The sequence below is a fragment of the Lissotriton vulgaris genome, chromosome 7 (genome assembly GCF_964263255.1).
Source record: "Lissotriton vulgaris chromosome 7, aLisVul1.2, whole genome shotgun sequence".
NCBI lineage: Eukaryota > Metazoa > Chordata > Amphibia > Caudata > Salamandridae > Lissotriton > Lissotriton vulgaris.
Window position 1 is genome coordinate 1,315,025,360 of NC_141695.1, and position 22,803 is coordinate 1,315,048,162.

General features: G+C 42.9%; 1 protein-coding gene across 2 annotated transcripts in view; it reads left to right on the plus strand.

Annotated features, from left to right (window-relative positions):
* The window catches only part of LOC147703580 (transmembrane protease serine 9-like), a 1,394,371-nt gene that overhangs the window by 1,097,112 nt on the left and 274,456 nt on the right, over positions 1–22,803 (plus strand). For both annotated transcript variants that reach the window (XM_086931925.1, XM_086931926.1), the window contains exon 18: positions 21,506–21,645. In XM_086931925.1, the coding sequence (XP_086788051.1) occupies positions 21,506–21,645 (140 nt within the window). The remainder of the gene's footprint in view (positions 1–21,505; positions 21,646–22,803) is intronic.

Genomic DNA, 22,803 nt, shown 5'->3' on the forward strand with positions numbered 1-22,803 from the left:
CTGTATTAAGAGCCATTTCATGTGTAATTTTCACAAATCGTTCAGCTAATATATAAGCATGTTTAACTGAATGATTACACTGCTTGAAAAGCGTACAGTACCAATAATCATTTTCGTGTATTTCGCATACACCATTTCGAATGCATAAAATGTATTTTGGGGTGGGTTGGAATACACATGCACCTTTAAATGTTTACAATTGCTTAGTTTTAGTAATGATGGACATTAGATCGTGGAGTGGGTATTCTGTTTTTATCTAGGAACCTGAATCAATATTGCTATTTTATGCCCTTGTACGGCTATAATCAATAATATCCCTATAATGGCATAAGAATCAGATCCATATTTAAGTAAATAGCCCTTGCAGTCCAAAGCACAGCAGAAGCTACTTCCTTGGATTCCTAGAAAGCAGAACGAGTTCTTTCGACACACCAAACCTCCAGCAACCTGGGAAATCCCCATTTGCTTTTGTTTTGATTTGTCATTAAACTCCTGCGAACACTAAAGGAACAGTCAGTTCTTAGTGACATCTTTATTGACGTCTTATGTCAATAAAGATGTCACGTGGAGAAGTGCGGCTCAGGGGTTAGAGGCGGCAGACCCGGAAGCTGAGATCGGCCCTGGACCAGGGTTCAATTCCCCGCCTTGACGGGGCTTGGGCTCAATAATTCCACGGACTCGATAATTCTCGCTCCGGTGCCTACTCGACTCACGGGTTCACACTCTGCGACTCTGGGCAATAGCTTGCTTAATCTCCACAACGGCCCCTCGCGGCGGGATGCCTGGCTTTCACCTTGTGGATACCCTGCAGGGGTTATCTCACAGGGGAATACCAGGACGGGTTCCCTAAGCAAGCGCTTAGATGCCTGCGATGTGGGTGGTTTGCGCTATATAAATACTTGTACATTTACATTTACATGTCCAAACCTTACGTCAAACTCGGCACCTTTCAGGTATAAATATACCAACGTTGCCTTAAGCAAACACACGGTGGTGGTTTTGGAGCCGAGCAGCTATCTACTTGCCCGAGAGCCCAGCTGATGCGAGAGCCCACGGATGCTGCCCCTCCTCTTTGACGCACTGAGAGAGACGCTGTCTTTTCTACTGCCGAGAAATCCAGCTCCGGTGTTCTCAGCCTCCTTCGCGGGCTGCTGGGATATCGAGTCCTGAAAGAGAGATACCAGACCTCCTGCATTCTATTACCAAGGTACGGAGCTGGCTAAATCCTTAAAGAGAATTCTTGAGTCAGATTTTTGGCAAAACCAACTTAATGTAAACTGCTACTTACTTACTCCTTCCCACGTATTAGGCTTAGGTCAGGTACACTGGGGTAGGCGTATTTTAGAAGCACCAGTTGAGTACGTTAGTCAATGTATATATGTATGTATATATTTTATCCATTTTAAAGTATCTTATGGCTAAGAAACCATATCAATGCTTTTACAGTATTATTTCATAATACTATTTTTACTGTACGCACTTTACTTTACATTAAGTATTGCAATTATGGCAATTCATTTCTCTTGCATGAGAAAGAAGACTGCTCAATAAATTACACCTTTTTATTGAAAACGCCCGTCTCTCTTTTCTCTGCACTCTGGTGAAACTAAGTACGAACATTTGACTGAGTGAAATAACTGTCTATTGTTTTCACACAACTCTAGAGATACACTCTTATTCTGAGGGAGCAAAGTTGTCATGTTATATGGTTGTCGGAAGCTAATCCCTTCTTGTCTATCCAGGGAGGTTAAACTCCTCCTCGTTTATTTGAGAAAGTTTCTAGTGACCTCTGAGCTAGCTGGCAAACCTTAAGTCTAATATAGTCAGTAGAGACCTAGTCGACCTCAGTCCTACGTCTACACTGCTGAATATATTATTCCAGTGCGCAGAGCCTATTGGGAATATAGGAACTACACTACAGCGGAGGACGGTTGGAACTCAGCCCTTCTAAGGACCAGGGCGACGGCTGATGGGTATTGTATTCTTTCTAGTTACATTCTTATTTTAGCGAATGATGGATGTGAGCATACTCACTTTAGCGAGACAGTGAAGCAATCGTTCTTTATTTCCCTTGCATTTATATACTGTGTACATTAAACAGTTGCTGTATAGGCACACCTAACACCTTGTTGTTGTTGTGTATCAATTATCGTCTCCCCGATCCCGAAATATCAGGAAGATTACACATGATGCCCACCCAGGGCACTTACCAAACACAGGTTGGGGGTCACAGGGGGAGCAGCGGGAGCCCGCATTGCTTCCACCTGCATGGAGCAGCTACTTATGCTACTGCTTCCGGGCGGGAGCAATATTTTGATCTGTTTTCCTGCCTGCATTTTCAAACCTTCAACCAGCTGAGAAGAGACTTTTTGTTTACTCCATCATGGCAGAAGTTTTTGAAAATGCTCCCTCAAGGCAGGAGCAAACACAGGTTTCTCTGCTTGCTCCGGTGTGGACAGGGAAACTGTTGTGTCTCTGGGGTGGGCTCTCCAGGACCCACATGTGGGCCAGACCTGGGAGATGAGGTGCCGGAGCCATTAAGGACTTAAGGAAGAGGGCCGTGTGGCCCCCTCCCCTTCACAAATGCTATGGTACTCTGGAAAGAGGTCCCCCTGGCCGAATAAAGCCTGGGGGGAGGCCACGTGCGCTCCCCTTCCCCAACAAATGTAAAGCATCATCCCCCGGGTCCATAGCCCACCCCTATGGGTTTGAAAAGGAGGGTGGGCGAGTATGTTTCCTGGCTCACCTCTGGAGGTTTAAAAAGAAGTGTGGGAGACTGTGTTTCATTTTAAAAACATTTTTGCAGCAGATCCTTTACAAACTTGCAGCCCCTTTTTTTATTTATATTTTTTGCCCTAGTTGGGGTTCCTCTGGGGCCCCACCAGCAGGACAAGGGGGTCAGAGTATTCCTGCTCTTCACCCTTGTGTCTTTTTAGGAGTTTGGATTCCGTCAGTCACATAGGTATTCTTTCCGCAAACGGGCACAAACCATGATATCTGTGCAAGTATTATTTATTGGTCAAACAGCCATTACGCGTTTCAGCTCTGGCGAGCATTTATCACATGGCAAGGGCCACGGCATAGCTCTCATCTTTTAAAGTGACAGCTGCAAACTCTATGCTCATGTATGGTAATTCAACCAAGACAAAGACAAGGGGGCCAGGGTGGAGGAGAAAGGATGATTAATAAAGCATAAATAGCACAAATATTTTACATGTAAATATCATACATATAAATACTGTATATTAATATAAAATATAAATATAAAATTCCCTGTAAAATACATTTCTTATCCTGATAAAATACTATTACTAGTACACCCATGGCACAACAGTTCTGATATGTTTTAAACTTTGATTGATTTAGCCATGTATGACACGTCTTAATAAAGTGCAAGTGACCTACTATCTTAAAACCCCTCATTGTTTTTTTCTTTTCTCCTCTTTTTTTTCTCTCATGTTGTGAAAGTGCTAAGTGCCTATTGAATATAAAACCATTTTTTAAAACTTTTAATAAAAACATAATACCAAAATTATAACATTGATTTTTGTTTCTGTCACCATATAAATGTGTAATTGCATTAGTTTGATCGACAACTTGGCAGCTATACTTGTATTTCCTATTCACGGTATCAATATCTGATTTTATTTGTTCACCGTTAGATTGAGAATTGGTAATGAATTGTTTTTAATTTTTATAAATAAGTAATATTTGATCTTTATCATTCATGTTAGTTTTATCTGGTGGCAAGGTTTATAGACTACCTAAGATTGTGTCACACTTCTTTCTTCTCTGTGTAGTGACAACTAAAAGGCCTGTTGTTTATGTCACACTGTGTATCCCTACATCTTTATTAACCCCTTAAGTGCTGCGTCAGTGCGTTGGCCGACGGCAGCACTACCTCCCCAGTGCTGCGCACATCCATTGAACGTTCATTTAGCACTAGTTCCAATGGACAGCGCAGCACTGGGGAGGGAATTGTGCCGCATCTATGGTGTTAAAGGTCTTATTTTGGATACTACCGTTATTTGTCACAATGTACCCCCTCATATGGGTCACGCTCATTAGTATATTTAAGGAAGGCAAGTATATAGGTCCTCAGATATATTGAGGCCTCCTGGATGCTTGGAATCTAATTCCAGGATGTAGTGTGTCTCTATTTACCTTAGTTTAGACTCTCTATTTCTGTGTGATCCATCAAGTGAGGACCGAGAAAAAAGGGGGGTCCAAAACACATTTTTCCCATGCAATTTCCCATTGGGTTTTTTGCCACAACTACAATCGGAACTGCTTAACAGAATTGAATAACATTTTGCAGAAAGCTAGATCTTGGTCCAGAAAGAGTGCTTTTTCTAATTTGGTGTAAATCTGTTAAGTAGTTTTGGAGTTATTAAAGAAAAAATGTTATGTATATCTAGACAGGAAATTTGCTGCTTACATTTTGTGTTTCTGGACTTAATTCCCAGGTGAAACAATAAAACTCAAAAGTGATAAAAAGGGGTCAGGGTATAAGTACCAAGAGTATTTTCCCTGTTTGCCAGTTAGATGTCAGTCTCTATTTTTTCAAGCCTCATCTCCGTATCATTTTTGAATTTTGCTATTTGCCCATGTTCTTTCTGTGCCATCACCCATGTATTGTTCTGCACAATTTCATTTAGTGCCTTATCCCTATCCAGCCAGGAGTATGTGAACAGAATATTCAGCATAGTCATGAAGCAGGCTGTGTGGTTATCTGTCCATTCATACACCAAGGCAGGATCAGGGTCGTCATAGGGAAAATGATAAATATCCTTAATCCGTTGAGGGACAATTACTTTGAATAAGTAGTTTTGTAGGATGTAGCCTTCCACCACTTGATAAGTTCAGTTATGATAGCTTTTCCAATCTCATTTTACATGTAGTGTAGGACTGGTGTCCTCCCCAGAAGGTGTCACAAAGTTAAAATAAACTTTATTTTGGAAATATTGTTATAGGTCATAAAAGTGCATGCAATACATATAAAAAAAGTCAATTAAAAAGCAGCGTTTAAAAAAAGCAATAACCCAGCTCTGAATACAATAAATATGCATTCTCTCCAATAATTGATGAACAGGAAAAACAACACGTCAGATTGCAATAAACATTTGGAAGCACACACCAAATATCTACAGAGCACTCTTAGCCCAAACTCTTCCTAATGCGAACAGCAGTGCAGATGTATGACGCAACACTAAAACATATAGTTGGGGACTCCAGAGCACATAAACACAAAGCAGCTTTATGGTCACTAATATTGTGCACAAAAAAAGGGTTTTAGAAACTGCTTCCTTAAATTGTCATAAAACCTACAGAAAAGCATACAATGTAATGTACATTATTTAAAATTTCCATCACATAGACATGGGATAGTTGTCAAGTCCCATTGTTTGATTTTGGGAAAGAGACTAGGTGGTTCACCATGTTCAGGGGTAGCCTGGTGAGTACATAACGATACTGATGATTTAGCACCCACGTTAGATATGGTTGATATACTTTTGGAAAGTTGTATGACATATATGTTTTTACTGTCTGTTTCTCCTTTTCATCATAAGCCCTATTTATTGCCCTTATATCTAATATGGCAGCCTTTACTGAAGACTTCTGTAATGTTTACATCTTAATCGGGTCATCAAATAACAGAGAAGACAAACACATTATTAACGATACTATTATTAGAGGATAGCCATGGTATTTTAAGAGCATGATCCAGACTTAGGCAGTCCAATATACTAGCCTTAGTTCATTTGGTTTCAGGTTTGGCCTAGATAGAGTACCGTAGGATGATTGGTTTAGAAAACAAAAGGACATCCCGATGGTTAATCTCTACTTCCCTATGCAAGATTACAGCTGGACCAAAGGGGAGAGTGCACACCAAACGTCTTAAAACATTGTTTTCTTCAAACTGTAAGGGATTAGCATTTGCGTTGCCCATCCAAACTCCACCATAGATTGTTGTAGTCGATAGACTCTCTGCTTTATGAGTGGGGCCCATCTCTTTTTCATAGGTCAACTTCCTAATTCAGAAGACAATCTAAATACCCCCTCATACTCTCTTTTCATCTTGAACTTTGTATTATGGGTATGTCCAGCCCACAAACCATTTGCAGAGAAACTCATGCCCAGGTACCAAAAAAACTTGACGCTTGCAATCTGGGTACCCTCTAGATGAAACGATCTTAGGTTTTCTGAAAGCATGAAGTCTGCAAGGGAGTTCATTGCTTTCTTCAGCCCAACCGCGGTCCTTGATAAAAGTACTGCACTGATGGCGTAGAGGAGGACAGGCACCAAGCGTCCAGCAACCATTGGTGTATCGGCCTGCAGGGATTCCAACATAATGTCAACCCCATTTATGAACAAAGAGAATAAGCAGGGCACCAATAAGGAGCCCTGGCCGACACCCTGCCTAATTCTAAATGAGTGCGGCAGTTCACCATTTGGTACGAACTTTACTGTGACTGACAGATTTCCATGAAGCTGCACAAGAAAATAGATAATGTCCCTAGTGGCTCCGTATGAAAGCAGAGTGGTCCACCATATCCCATGGTCAACTAAATAAAATGCGCTGGTAAGGTCCGCAAAGCACAAATGTAGCAAGGCTGCCTTTTATTTAGTGTACTTCCCCGTAAAAAGTTCCAAGTTTAAGCATTGCTCCACTCTCCTAAGTCCCTTCCTGAATACATACTGGGCCTCTGACTGAATAGAATTGTGCATGTCCCATTTTTTCAGTCTCCTTAGAACAACCCTTCCCACAAGTGTGGCTGAGAAATTGTGGAGGGAAATGGGACGGTAGTATTTAGGATCTACTTTATGGCCCAAGAAGAAGGGAGGAAAGCCTGTGCAGCTGAATTAAAGATACATATCAGTATTGGTGTCCTTAATGCTACTGCCGTCGGGCCCAGGGGCTTTCCCCCTTGCACAACTATGCAAAGCATTCAAGATTTATTTTAACTTAAATGTTAGGGGGTGTACTGATCAAATTATTTTGGGCCGGTTATTAGGGTCTTAAGTCATTATTCAAAGCTGGTTCAATAATTATCTCAAAATGGTCCACCCAGGCCTGCGAAGGTATCAGGCAGGTAAGCACCTGGTTTGCCGCATACTTCAGGAAAGGAGTATTTACAATGCACCAAAACTGTGAAATATCAAGACTTTCTGCTGCCTGGAGCAAATGTAACCTTTATTCCTTTCTCCTGGCTATTTTGGTCTTGTTAAACTGTTTCCTGAGGTGCTTAATCAGAGATTGATGTATTGGGACTTGATATAAAGCAGATGTCAGAGATTTGGAAGCCTGAGTGCATGCATAATCAAACCAACCCGGTCTACCCCTTGGGCCTTTTTTGTGGGACAGGCCAGTTAGGACTTAAGGGTCTAGCGGGCACATGCATCAATATTGCATTTTGCGATTCTTTAATTGCGAAAAATAAGGAATCGCAATTAAGGAATCGCAAACTGCAATGCATCAAGAAATCGCTATAAAAATAGCGATTTCTTAAAATTCCTTAATTGCGATTCTCTAATTGAGAATTGCAATTAAGGAATACCTTCCCATTCATTCCTATGAGCCTAGAGGCCCATAGGAATGAATGGAAAGACATTCTTAATTTGCAATTTACCATTAGAAATTCGCAAATTAAGAATGCAATTTCAAGGGTGCAGGGGTGTCCAAAGGACACCCTGTTGCACCCTTGAAATCTGCTTAGAAGTACATTTTGCACACTCACATGCCACAAGGGCATGTGTGTGTGTAAAATGGAACTTTGAAAAATGCACTTTAGTGCATTTTTCAAAGTTTTCCCAAATTACCATGAAGGTCAACTTCATGGTAATTTGCTCCCCTTATTTGCAAATTCGCAAATGTTTTAAGTTTGATGCATTGAATTTAAGGAATCTCAATTTGAGATTCCTTAAATGCAATCGCAATTTAAGAAATCGCATTTTTGCGATTTCTTAAATAGCGAAAAATGCAAAAATGTTACTGCATCCCAAAAATGAGAATTGCATTCGCAAACGGCCGAATTGTGCGATTCGCCCCGTTTGCGAATGCAATTTCCTTTGATGCATGTGCCCATTATTATTCTGCTTAGAAATGGGGACCAAGTTGGCATTGTCCACATCATTGGCTAGACAGATTGCGTACTCATTCTGCTTTAAGGATACCAGCTTCTGTAGAATGCACTCTGAGTCTATTCCCGTCCATTTAATGTGGATGCCATTTGGCAATGTAGGGACAATACAAGAGATCTTGGTATGTTCTTTATGACTGCCGTGTAGTTGAATGGTTAGGGCTAGCGGATTGTAGTCGCTAATAAGTTTGTTCTATTCTAACACTAGTAGTCGCTGGGATGAGAGTTGAGCTAATTAAAACGTGATCAATTATGAACTGATGGCCATCAGCTGCAATTGCATGTGTTTGCAAAGTTCCTAAATTCAAAGATTCTTATAGCAGTGTAAGGTCATACTAATGCAACATGGTTTTGAAGCCTTTCCCATAGTCAGAATGTTTGAAATGTAAAATTTCCTCCCATTCTCCATCAAAAATACTACAGGGAAATGACATTGTTGGATGTTAAAGTCCCATACCCATACAATTAAGCAGACAGTTTTACATTGCATAATCGTACTACATCTCCCCCGTGTGAAGTCAAATGCATTATTATAGTAATTGATATTGATCACATCAAACACCCCCTCTGTTAAAATTCCACAAATTGATAATAGAGCGTGCTAAAATCTTTTCCTAGTAACCAGCAGAAAGTTGGAAATTAGTAGTTGCAGCCCGCCCTTTTCTCTACCGGCGGGGGAGGGATAGCTGGTGTAAACACAGAGGCAAAACCTTCAATATGAAGGGGAGCCACCTGCCATGTTTTCTTAATGCGTTATTATTTGTGTAGACCTGTAATACTAAGCCATTCATGTGCATTAAGTTTACTGTTCAACGCGGGTATATTCTGTGAAGCAATAATGCACAGCCCTTTATAACCATTTTGAGTCATGGGAATTGTCACGTTAAACTGACCGGTGTTTCTGCTCACCGCCCACTATTAAATTGGTGAGGGAATAGGCATAGGAAGGTCCACAGAGGGAACTAAAAACCAAATAGGGGGCAAACTGCTGCAGGAGGAATGGGTAGATGTGGGATAATTCTCAGCTACTGTTTGGGGCATAGTAAGTCAACCAGTGTCCTGTAGGTCGCTCAATGGCTCAAACCTGTAAAAAAAGTGCCTGATGGGGAGCCATGTTGCCTGCCCACAATGAAGCAAGGGGCCAAGTGGGAAGGAGAGTAGGAAAGTCAACACAGGGGTGAAGCTGACGTCTGTAAAAAAGCCAAGGAGGAGAAGAGTTGCGTTACCCTCTGTCATTGGTTTAAAAGAAATATCCTGAATGATATTCCCAGCAAACCTTGGATGTCTAAAGTTTATAATAATGCAATCCCTTCCATATACTTTTTTAGAGTGCCCAATCCAGCCTACCCTCCCTGTCATCACAGTGTTGGTCTGTCGCTTAGATGGGAAATAGTGACTTAGAGTGAAGCCAGTGTAAGGCTTTATTCCGTAGTTGAATAGGTGATTCTTCTGAACCTTTGGGGCGTGTTGGAACATTTGCCATATTTATTACAGAAGGGCAGGGTGCAGGAGGTAGATCTATCCTATCTGGGCCAGAATGGCCACAACTTCTATATTTTTCCTATCAACCCTGGTCCGAGGAGAATTTCCCCTAGATGATAATGCATGTATAGACCTGTTTACCTGACTAATCTTATTGGAGGCAACTCCTGTTGAAATGGGTTGTGTTGGCAGCCTAAAATCAGGACGTATGTCCCAGCCTTGAGTCCACTAGAGGTGATTTGAGCCCCAGGATTCCCTCTGGAAGAAAGGGTAGGATGTGTGTGGTAGCCCACTCAATCACTTGATGATGTTGGTACTTGTTAAAATGTGCAGCTGTGGGGCAGGCATTCAAAAAACAAATCCTTTAAGAGTTCATGAATTGATCCTAACCTAGACTGTAAAGGGGCAAGCAGACTACATAAAATATTGTGGACATTGTCCAATAAGTTGCACCAAAAACGTTCTTATTTGTCAGCAATCAGGACCCTTTCCTGGGTGGTTTGAGAACGGTCCTGTAAAGGTGGATTCTGCAGCACCTTTTTAGGGCTCGCTGAGCCAACGCGCATGCGTTGCTCTGCGAGAGTTAAGTAGGGACTTTCACAAATGCTCCCAAAGGCTGCAGGCGGATGAGGTACAGTGCATGTGGGCCAGGCGTGCGCACCATTTGTCACCCTGCAGCCTTTGGGAGCACTATTGCTGCCGCTTTCATGTTCTCAGTGAGCCGCGTGGCCACTGAGAACATCAAAGCGGCTGCGAAAGTGCTCACCATTTGCCATCCCCTCCCTTATCCCACTGCCGAAGGGTTTTTACAATCCCTTTCCTTTGTGGTACAAAGCAAGGATAATCAATGGTGGCCATAAAACTCACCGAGAAGGGAATGCCGTCAGAAAGCTGGTTTATTCAACCTTTTTTTACACCAAGACTTCCTTTTGCCTGTTACCAGGCAAAACAAAGTCGAAGCATTCTCACCCCTTTGAAGCCCTCCAACCCCCAACAATAACACCATTCCCTTTTTTTGATTCAAAGAGTTGATTCTTTTAAGGGAAAGTAACCAGTGGGTAAAACATGTGATGTTTGTTTTTACAGCAGCGGGGTCTGTTGTGCTTTGCTTACGTGAAAAAAAGAACCTTGTAATGCCCACCGTACACCGAGAAACTAAATACATGTGCAACTACCCAATGCTGCATATCTGTGGGCAGACTCTACAGGTTACATGTGTGTCACAGATAGTCTTCCATGTTCATGCATGAGCCCATTACTCATAATCTCAAGTTGTCAACGTAAGGGACACGTTGCTGAAAGCATGTTCTCACCAAATATTGTTAAAGCTCTTAGTTCAAAGGAAATTTGAATCGTCAAGGGCCCCCTGCATATCACCCCATCACTAGATGTTGAACACGTATCAATGATTAGCTACTAAAAGGCTCTCCTTAATTTGCTTTCATAATTTAGCTATGTCCCGCAGATAACAGCAGCCTACAATTTCAGTTCTTTTTAAATAGTTTAAGATTGCACTTTCGCTTCTGCTAGCTTACATATGTCTCTGTACAATGGGAGCGTGTGTGTGTCTCTGATAGGCTCAGTCAAATTCCTATCTTTTCTAATTTGCAGTTACTCGAGTTTTTGCTCTGAGTTGAGGTGTTGCACAACGAGTGGCTTGTATGGGGATTATAGTGTGTGAAGTGGTCGGGAAAGTCCAGTGTTTATTGCAACTCTAAACAGGGGGCAACGCTTAAGATCTGTTTGTTTATGGGGAGCAGTGCACAGCTGCTGCAAGTAAGGCGGGACAACACAGAAAGGAGCTATAAATATTAGGGAACACTTTGATGAAATAGAAAGAAAAAACCTCAGTCCAAGCGTAGTCTTAAACTGTACAATCACTGTCACATTATATAGTTGTGGTGCAAAAAGCATGCAAGCATGCAATCTTAAGGAAAATAGCGAGGATCTATAAACGGGCTGTTTTTTGTACAGTTTTTGGTGTGTCATTTTCAATTCGTTGCAGAGGTTGAGAATAATCTGTTTGACATTTGGGACTTACAGGTACACTTGCAGACAGGACATATACATGCCCTGAAGCAATTTGTTTCACTGGCTCCAACGCAGGCCTTTCATGCTTATCTATCTCACCATCTCTTAGACAACAGGAATTAGCAGCTAAAAGCTAACCATTCCAGACTGACTTTCAGCCTCATGCTGTGACTATTTACACTTTCCTATCAACTTGTAAGTCGACCTTTACTCTCTGGGAATTGTACCCCGGGGTTGTTTTTTTTATTCGGTACTGCATCTGAAGGGGTAACTACCGCAGCAGTTTCTGGATCTCCGGACCATATTTTCATGGCATGGTCCCGAGGCGATTATTAATCGGCAAATATGTTAACAGTTGTGTTATGTGCTAGTTCTCTCTTGCTAAAGTTTCAATTTCTTGCCCCCATCAGTCTTCTTGGTGCTGCTCTCGTAGTACATCTTAAGTGTAATTCTACATCGTTAACAACGTTTACACATCAGCACCAGCTTTCTTTATTCAGTTTCCAATGAAAATGGCAGATGTTTAAAGACTGACGCCATCTAGCGTAATTTGCTAAAATTGTACTTTTAGCAAATTCACGCCCGTGGACTTTTCAAAACCTCCTGTGATCGACTGGATGTGAGAGCTATTGGCTTTGTTAATGTCTTTTACCCATGCCAGCCAAGAGCACACAATTTAAGCAGGTAACCCGTGATTGATCCTTGTTTTCTGGGTTTCAGAGGCAGAACTGTAAATGTTTCAAACTGAATCCTTTTCCTCCCTGCCCACCCTCAGGAGTGATCTCAATGCGAGCAGCAAGCACAGGTATAATAAATAATTGCTAAATGCTGCAGTCATATGGGAACATGTAACAGTCCTTGTTTAAAGGGGATCTCAAAAGTGCTACCCAGTCTTTGCATGCTGGCTACAAGCATGAGTGCATGTGTGCATGTACGCTCGGCCATCTGCTTTTCCTGCAATCTGATTTTCCTGCATCCTTTGTTGTCATGGCGCCTCTCACACCTGGCTGCCCCTCCCTCTCCCCCACCACAGGGCAGCCTCAGGCACAAATTTCTGAATGCCTCACATCCGAGACTTAATTCAGGGGTACACAGAGGGTGGTGTACTACAACTAAAGGTCAGATCACCAGTGGAAAGCGAAGCACTAAGAGGAGCCTGTACTGAAAGGCCAATGCCTTCTGATTCGACAAGAGATATTGCTGTTCTGGGTTCTACAACTTGTGCCCCTGTGCACGGACAACAATACGAAGTCCTGGTCTCCATCCCGTCCCACACTGGGAAAACTAGGATGACGTGGGCGGTACTGGCACATTGCCCAGGGGTATAAAACGCCCACTTTACATAGGAATCCCCCACTCCAATCTCTAACACACAACAACACACACAGCCACAGCCACACACACACACACACACAACAACCACACTACCACACACACACCCCACTCACAACCACACACACACAACCACAACCACACACACAACTGCACACAACCACACACACATGCAACCACACACACACGACCACACAGACACGACCACACACACACAACCACACACACGCACAACCACAATCACACACAGCCACACACAACCACCCCAACCACACACACACAATTGTGCGCACACACAACCACACACATACACACAACCACACACACACAGCCACACACTCAACCACACACACAGCCACACACAACTACACACACAACCACACACACAACCACACCCACAACCACACACGCAACCACACACACACAAACACACACAACCACACAACCACACACACACAACCACACACACAAAACCACAACCACACACACACACTAGCACCCAAACATAACCACCACAACCACACACAACCACACACACAACCAAACACACACACACAACCACACACGCACACAACCACAACCACACACACAACCACAACCACACACAACCACACACACACAACCACACACACACACAACCACACACACAACCACACACACAACTACACACACAACCACACACACACACAACCACACACACAACCACACACACACAACCACACACACATACAACCACAACCACAACCACACACATACAACCACAACCAAACACACATACAACCACAACCACACACACATACAACCACACATACAACCACACACACAACCACAACCACACACACAGACACAACCACACACACAACAACACACACAACCACACCCACACAACCACACTCACACACACAACCACAACCACCACACACACAACCACAAAACCACAACCACACACACAACCACACCGTCAGTGCACACTTTCACCAGGCACAGACACCATCAGTCATCAGTGCACGCTTTCACCGGGCACAAACACCATCAGCCATCAGTGCATGCTTCCACCAGGCACACACCACCAGCGTCAGTGCATGCTTCCACCAGGCACACACCACCAGCCATCAGTGCACGCTTTCACCAGGCACACACACACCACCAGCCGTCAGTGCATGCTTTCACCAGGCACACAGACACCACCAGCCAAGGAGGAATCCTTTTCCTCCCTGCCCACCCTCATTGCGAGCATCAAGCACCGGTATAATAAATAATTGCTAAATGCTGCAATCATATGGGAAAATGTAACAGTCCTTGTTAAAAGGGGATCTCAATTGTGCTACCCAGTCTTTGCTTGCTGGCTACAAGCATGAGTGCACATGCACATGCACGTGCGGCCATCTGCTTTTCCTGCAATCTGATTTTCCGGCATCCTTTGTTGTCATGGCGCCTCTCACACCTGCCCCTCCCTCTCCCCCACCACAGAGCAGCCTCAGGCTCAAATTCCTGAATGCCTCACATCTGAGAATTAATTCGGGGGTACACAGAGGGTGGTGTACTACAACGAAAGGCCAGATCCCCAGTGGAAAGCGAAGCACTAAGAGGAGCCTGTACCGAAAGGCCAATGCCTTCTGATTCCACAAGAGAGCTTGCTGTTCTGGGTTCTACAACTCGTGCCCCTGTGCACGGAAAACAATACAAAGTCCTGGTCTCCGTCCCGTCCCACACTGGGAAAACTAGCATGACGTGGGCGGTACTGGCACATTGCCCAGGGGTATAAAACGCCCACTTTACATAGGAATCCCCCACTCCCCCTCTGACACACAACACACACAGCCACAGCAACACACACACACAACAACCACACAACCACACACACAACCACACACACAACCCCACACACAACCACACACACACAACAACACACACACACAACCACAACCACACACACAACCACACACATAAAACAACACACACACGACTACACAGACACGACCACACACACACACAAAAACACACACGCACAACCACAATCACACACAGCCCCACACAACCACCCCAACCACACACACACAACCACACACAAACAACCGTGCAAACACACAACCACACACATACACACAACCACACGCACAGCCACAGCCACACACACACAACCACACACACAGCCACACACAACCACACACACAACCACACACACACAATCACAACCACACACAACCACACACACAACCACAACCACATACACATCCACACACACAACCACACAAACACACACAACCACACACACACAACCAGACACAAACACACACACAAACACACAACCACACACACACAACCAAACACAACCACACACAAGCACACAAACATAACCACCACAGCCACACACATAACCACACAAAACCACACACACAACCAAACACAAACACAACCACACACAACTACACACACAACCACACACACACAACCATACACACACACAACCACAACCACACACACCACCACACACACACACAACCACACCCACACAACCACACCCACACACACAACCACACACACAACCACACACAACCACACACACACACAAAAACCACTCACACACAACCACACACACAACCACACCGTCAGTGCAGACTTTCACCAGGCACAGACACCATCAGTCATCAGTGCATGCTTCCACCAGGCACACACCACCAGCCGTCAGTGCATGCTTCCACCAGGCACACACCACCAGCCGTCAGTGCACGCTTGCACCAGGCATACACACACCACCAGCCGTCAGTGCACGTTTTCACCAGGCACACAGACACCACCAGCCGTCAGTGCACGCTTTCACCAGGCACACAGACACCACCAGCCATCAGTGCACGCTTTCACCAGGCACACACCACCAGCCGTCAGTGCACGCTTTCACCAGGCACACACATCACCAGCCGTCATGGCACGCTTCCACCGGGCACACACACCACCAGCCGGCAGTGCACACTTCCAGCAGGCACACACACCACCAGCCATCAGTGCACATATCAATTGTTAATGCCTCCACAATTAACTATTGTAGAAATCGCAGTATCGCGCACTTTACTTTTAAACATATTCATCTAAAGCGCAGCATGCCACCATTGCTACAAAAATAAATAAAAACATTTTTGGCCTACAATTAATAGACTTTTGTTGCAATTGGTGTTGCAATATTTAGCAATGCCAATAGCTCAAACTTTATTAATGCAAGACCTATTGCATTGCAAATGCTTCTTCCTTTTCCATTTTGAAGGGGGCTGGTCATCAGGGTCTGGAGAGTAGTATAGAGTCAGGGGGAGGGTCCTGCTCAGTATATAATACGGGGGGCTGGCATCAAAACAGAGTCAAGATCCAAAGCCAGACTAGGCAATCTTGCCCGTCCCGGAACCAAGGGAGGCATGGATTCTAATTCTGGACCTGTCCACTGGGGGCCTAAGAGGCATCCACCTGCTCAGTCTCTTTATTCAGGACTTCCACTGCACTTGTATAAACCCATCCAAAGTTGAGTAAGGCAGACCAAGTTTCGGAGGCTTAGGTTGGGCAGTTAATTTATGTTTGCCCATTTTGACTGTAGAGCAAACTGTCAGCCGTAAACTGATACTGAAATAGGTATGACACTTCACCGAGGATATCTACTGCTAGTATAATATTTTCTCAGAAGGGAACACAAATGGATTGTAGATAGATCTGTGCAGATTAAGATCTTGTTGTGTACAGAAAAGAGGCCAAGAGTGTGTCACAGTACCTGGTAAAGTCAAACTGTGGTGTGGCGTGCATAGGGAGAGTCAGACTGTAGAACCAAGGATGGTGACCCTGTCCTGGCTCTTTCTGATGCAGATTGGCGCAGGATGGGCCTTCCCTTGACCTAGGCTTCACCTGGGTGGGGCCAATGCAGCGGGAGCCCGCAACGCGTTATGTAGCGTGAAAGGGGGTGTGGCTCCTCCTCCCCCCTGGTCTCACGTTGGTGACTCCTGGAACAATGTATTCTGCGGCTGAGAGTCCCCTGCGACAATGTTTGCAGCCCAAAGTGGAGCTCCCCGAGCAGCGGGAGCATGCAAAGTGCTTTGTAGTGCAAACAGGGGTGTGGCCGTCTCTTCCCCCTGATCTCTTGTTGGCACCTCGTGGTGCAAGGTATCCTAGGGGGGAGAGTCCCTTGCGAAGATGTTTGCAGCCCGAAGGTGTCACACCGCTGGTGTGCTCCACTGCCAGAAACAAAGCTTTTGCAGAAAGAGCCCTTTGGGCGTTGCATTCAGACTCCATGTTATGGTGTCTCAATAAGTGTCCAAAGAAATAAAAGAAAATCGAAACATCTCAATGTGCAATATCCAGTCCACCTATAATTAAATAGGTTACCCCAGCCTCTCTAAACAGTACTTCCCTTTTTAGGGTAGTTCAGGCAACCATGTACGTTAAGTACACACACAAGAATATGAATAATAATAATCACTCAATGCAGAGTACAGGCATCTAGGCGCTGGACACTTACCCCGGGAGTGTATGATCACACGTAGTGGGTCCTCCGACTCAGTCCCACCAGCAAATTCTTCTGTGGCTCCCCTACGCTGGATATATGTATATATGTATGTAACTTTTGAATTCAGCAGATTTATTGTTGTCCTCTTGCAGAACTACATTTTGTTTTCTTACTTTTCACAACTGCTTGACGCATTATTGATGCTTATTTTAAATTGACTAACTACCTTTTACTTTCTGTAAAGATTCTTAAATTTGAATAAAACTTAATGGTGTTTTTGGCATTTCGTATTGTCCTGTGAAGGTTTTCTTTACTGTCCTAACACCGCCATTTACTGAGAAAACTCCCATGAAATCGATCCTACATTTCAACCCTTTAATTTATTAGCTAAAAACATTGACATGCCATGCGGGCACTGTTGACAAGAGTACAAGGTGGAGTGTATGGCTGAATCCATCTAAGAAGTATGGATTGAAGATCATAACTTGTGAGTGCTCAGGACAGAGGTTATGCATTGACCAACCATGCCCTGTACATGGTTCCTATATGGTACATTCATATGTAGTACTGTGCTATACTGTAAGCGGTAGTACTTCACCCTTGGTATAGCCTGAAAGCTTGTGGTGAGTCAATAATCCAGGCGGTATCCCTCTAGTGCTACAAGCAGTGATGTCAGGCAGAGGTTCAGATACATACTGTCTTCCTACTACTGTGAATAGGTCATGGTAAATGGCCATGACCTGTAAGCAAAGTTAGCAGTGAGGTGAACAAAGGAAACAGCCAAAGTTTTGTGCCCGATATTACCAAAAATTCACAGAGATTCTTCTAATAGATTTCAATATAATGCAGGAGCCAAGGCATGATGTTTCAAAGCAAATACATTCTTTATTCTTCACAAAATCCAACAGCAGCCGGGCTTGAGCTGCTGTAGAATTTTGTAAAAATTAAAGAAGAATCCCGCTTTGAAATATCTTTTTTTTTAAAGTTATTTTTCAATGTAGTAGTCATACAGAGCATCAGAATAATGGGTAGGTAAATAAACAATAAAACGTAATGTATCTTAGGGCAGGAACTTGTTCATTAGAATTGTTTCCACTTCTTTTTTGAATGAAGAGGTAGGTGAAATTCAGCGGACATCCGGTGGCAGAGTGTTCCATATCTGCGGGGCAATACCAGAGAATGCTCTGTAGCTCGTTCTCTTTTTGTGGAAAATCTGTGGTTTCAGTAGCAGTAAACTCACAATTCGTGAGGATCTGCATTCTCCTGATAACTCTAGCTTTTGTGACAGATATATAGGGGTCTTTAAATGTAGGGCGTATGAGTCACGCAAGCAATCGTTAGCTGAATTCTTGCTTCATATGGGAGCCAATTTAGAGTTTGTAGGGCTAGAGATATGTGATTATTTATTTTTGTGCCGGTTATCAGTCTGGCCGCGGCATTAAGGGAGGCCCTTAGTGGGGCCATATTGTATTTAGGAAGACTGCAAAGAGTGGAGCTTCCATAGTCTAATCAAGGCAATAGAAGAGCTTGGACCGACAGCTTAAAGTCGTCCTCTGGCAGGAAGGGTTAAAGTTTCCCAAGAATACTATCTGGTAATTACTCCTTTGTTGGCCTTGCTGACATGATCCTTCTTATTCAAATGTTTGTCTAGTGTAATTCCAAGACATTTAGCTGATTAAATATTGTAAGGAGAACAGTTGAAGGCTGTTAAATGCTTCATCCAGATATCGATCTTGGGAGTGTGATTAGGAGGAGCGGTGAGGAGGAATTCCATTTTGGAAGTGTTGAGCATGAGATGGTTATCAGTGAGCCAGTTTTGAGTGTTCAGCAGGGTAGAGTTGAGGGAAATGACGTCTTCTGGGGAGGAGATTATCAGATACAATTGAGTGTCATCTGAATACATGTGATAAAGAATGTTCACATAGTTCAATGAATTTGCGAGTGTTTCCAGGCATGCGTTGAAGAGAGTGGGCTAAGTTGGCTCCTGCATCATGATCACTACATCAAACCAAAATTTGAATAATTCTTACTTGGCTTTTCAAGCTACTTTTGTGCTTTGAATGGACCTGAAAGTTGCAAGATTGGAATAAGAATTTGTACTGACATTATATTGAGTTAATTTAAATTTTGATTACAAATGTTTTTTGGGACTTCCTAAGCACTCCCTTTTACATATATTTGTTCAAAGACAGGACTGTTAGACTTGTTAGCCTTCGAGTGATCTTTTGTTGCAGGGATTCCGCACATACACATAACTATGCACAGGAAAACAGGCCCTCGATGAATAGGGGTTGTACATACCTACTACCTTAGTACCCAATCTCCCAAAACCGACTAGATATGGTGTCTCATTTGTTCTCCTACATAATCACAAAGCTACAAATGATTGGACAACCCGGAACACAACACTCCCGACTCTCTCAGGAATCACGTTAGCAAGATATACCCTTTCGTTCACTCACTCGTACTTTTCCACAACAAGAATTGGCAAAGTCACTGTAATAGTTCAAAATGTTTATTTTAACTATTGTGCTTTATAGTACAGTATGCGACCCACTACCAGCAGCAAAATGCATAAACTCTTAAAACAATTAGCATTGGTCAATTCTATAGAATATAAAGGGGGAAGTAATTATATAGATAGTGGAAAAAGGACTATATAAGGCCTAACCACCCTCCCTTTGACTGGAAAAAGTTGTATTATATAAAAGAAGATCTCTGGACTTTGTCAGCAGACCCCGTACCTTAAAACCTAGATGTAAGCATATCTCTCCTCCATGGAAAGGGCTCTCCTCAAGTGTGTGTGGACAACATGCATCCCTGCAATATCAAAGCCCGATTCTCCAGCAGGGAGAGCAGCTGTGTAGCATGTTTTGTCTAGGTGCTAGGGACTGACCAGACCACAATTACAAGGGGCATTGTTTATGGACCTTGCACATCGTGTTCAAACTAAACTCCAGAAACTTAGATGAGAACGCGAAAAGCAGTCAGTTCTCATGTGAAAGGCATAAACACAGTCTTGTAAAGTAAAGTCATATAGTAATGTGTGCAAAAAAGCATCTTGGCAGCAAAGTTCCGGCTAATTTAGCATTGTTGACAATGAGTCCTAACAGCCATATAACACTTCCCCCCAACTGTATCCCTTCTGCCTCCATTTTTCTTACCTGGTTTTTGCTACACTGCTAACCTTTGTTAAAGTGCTTGTGTTCTGTCCTCTAAAACATGGTAATATTGTTTTATCTCCAATTTGCATATTTAATTTACTTATAAATCCCTGATAAAGTGCACTACAAGTGCCCAGGGCCTGTAAATTACATTTCTACTAGTGGGCCTACAGCATCATTGTACCACCTATATAAGTAGCTCTTTATACATGTCTCTAGCCTGCCTTTGCAGAGCCAGTGCCTGCAGTTTTAAACTTCCATTTCGACCTGGCAAAAAAAAACCTTTTGCAATCATTCTATAAGTCACTGCTAGGTTAGTCCTTGTATAGCCCACAGAGAGTGGTAATAAATACCACTCTCTGTTTGTAAATCTGTCGTGGGCTTCTTTTGTGGTGTGAGTTTACTGTGTTACTGTTTGAAGTGTTGCACAAACACTTTACACATTGCCTCTAAGTTAAGCCTGACTGCTCTACCAGGTAGTTGAGTACAGGTTTATTTAGGGTTTCCTTGTATCTTACCAGGACAACGATTGTGGTTTCTGCTTGACTAGGGCTCACATCCCAGACAACCAACAACAACATTTCTTTAAATAAAACTATTTGCATTGCCAAAGCTTGTTATGTAGAGGCATGCATATCTGTACCTAAATATTCTTATTGTAACAAGGAAGATTAATCAAGTTGCCAACTTCTGTCTGGGGAAGTTTGCAACCAAGTGTGTGTGTTTATCCCACTAGTCAAGTGTCACAGCTGTTATCTAGTGACTGACAGGTAACATTTAAATTGGCTGACTGCTTACCCTCCTGCATGGATTCTCTCCCTACTCTAGTTCCTTCACTTGTGCCGATGATTTTTTTTGGTTTCTCCTATTTGCAGTAAATCTTCAGTATCCTCAAACTCTCCAGGAGGTGGAAGTACCTATTGTTGACCAGCAAGTTTGCAACTCCCTCTACGGAAATATTCTTTACGACATGGTCTGCGCTGGAAATTTGGAGGGAGGAAAGGACTCGTGCCAGGTACTGTTATTTACAGACTGCACATTTTCTATTGAAATGGCCACCACATTTGCACAGATACAAATTTTTACTCTGATAAACTATACTACACACAAATTATAATGTGTGGAAATCTGGTTCTGTGAACATTGATAATTTGTGCATCGTTAAATAAAGTGTTTTTTTTATTTTGTTTATCTTATTAAAAGCTTTGTTTCCCTCACAATTCAGTTACAAAAAAAATGTGATTCATTTTTGCTTTCCTAATTGCTGAATCTGTACAGTTCATTTGCAGGTATTTACATTTTCTTGTGTGCTACAAAAAAAACATTTCCTTTCACACTCCTGTTCCCCAGCAAGTTTGTTACATAATTCCCTTTACTTTTCTTTCTCTAAATGCAAAGCGAAAGGAGTTTCTAAACATCAATCCCCATGTTACAAAATATCCACCAATGTCAGAAGAAATATCCTGACATGTGGCCCCTTTAAAGCGCAGCAAATGTGACGAAATAATTAATGAAATTAAAGCCATTTTAATTTATTGTTTGGATTTACACAACCCACCAAAAATCGGTTTGTGACCCACAGCAGGGTCGCCAATCACAGTTTGAGAAACACTAGCCTGGCCCTGGAGAGTAATACTAACAATCAGACGGCATACCTTCTAGGTGACAGAAAACATTTCCAATAAACTTCAGCTTCATGTACACATTGTAGAAAGTCTTCTGTTGTCAAGGCTTGTGTTTTTCACTTTCTAATGTGGCCTGGATGTCAACATCCACTTCTAATCGGCTCAAATTTAAGAGAATGTGGCGGATAGTTCGGATGTATTGCAATATGCAGTCTGACATTTCACTATCCCTACTACATGGTGTGAGATCTACAAATCTAAAACCATGAAAAACAATCAAAATACATTCTTTCAGTTTATTGGTAATGCCGCAGATCTAGTTTTACTCTGATGTTAGCAAGCATTAATAAAGCCAATAAGTATGGCCTTGATATGTGAGTAATTTTTTGGTTCATTTATTTTTGCAAGTATACACAATAGAAATTAAATAATGAGATGTTTAAAAATAGTATGGAGGTTATCAGGTGCGAAAAATGGACACTTGTAACAAATCTAAACTTTTGGATAGACTGATTATGGTATCCTCAAAAACACAATGTTTTGTTGGT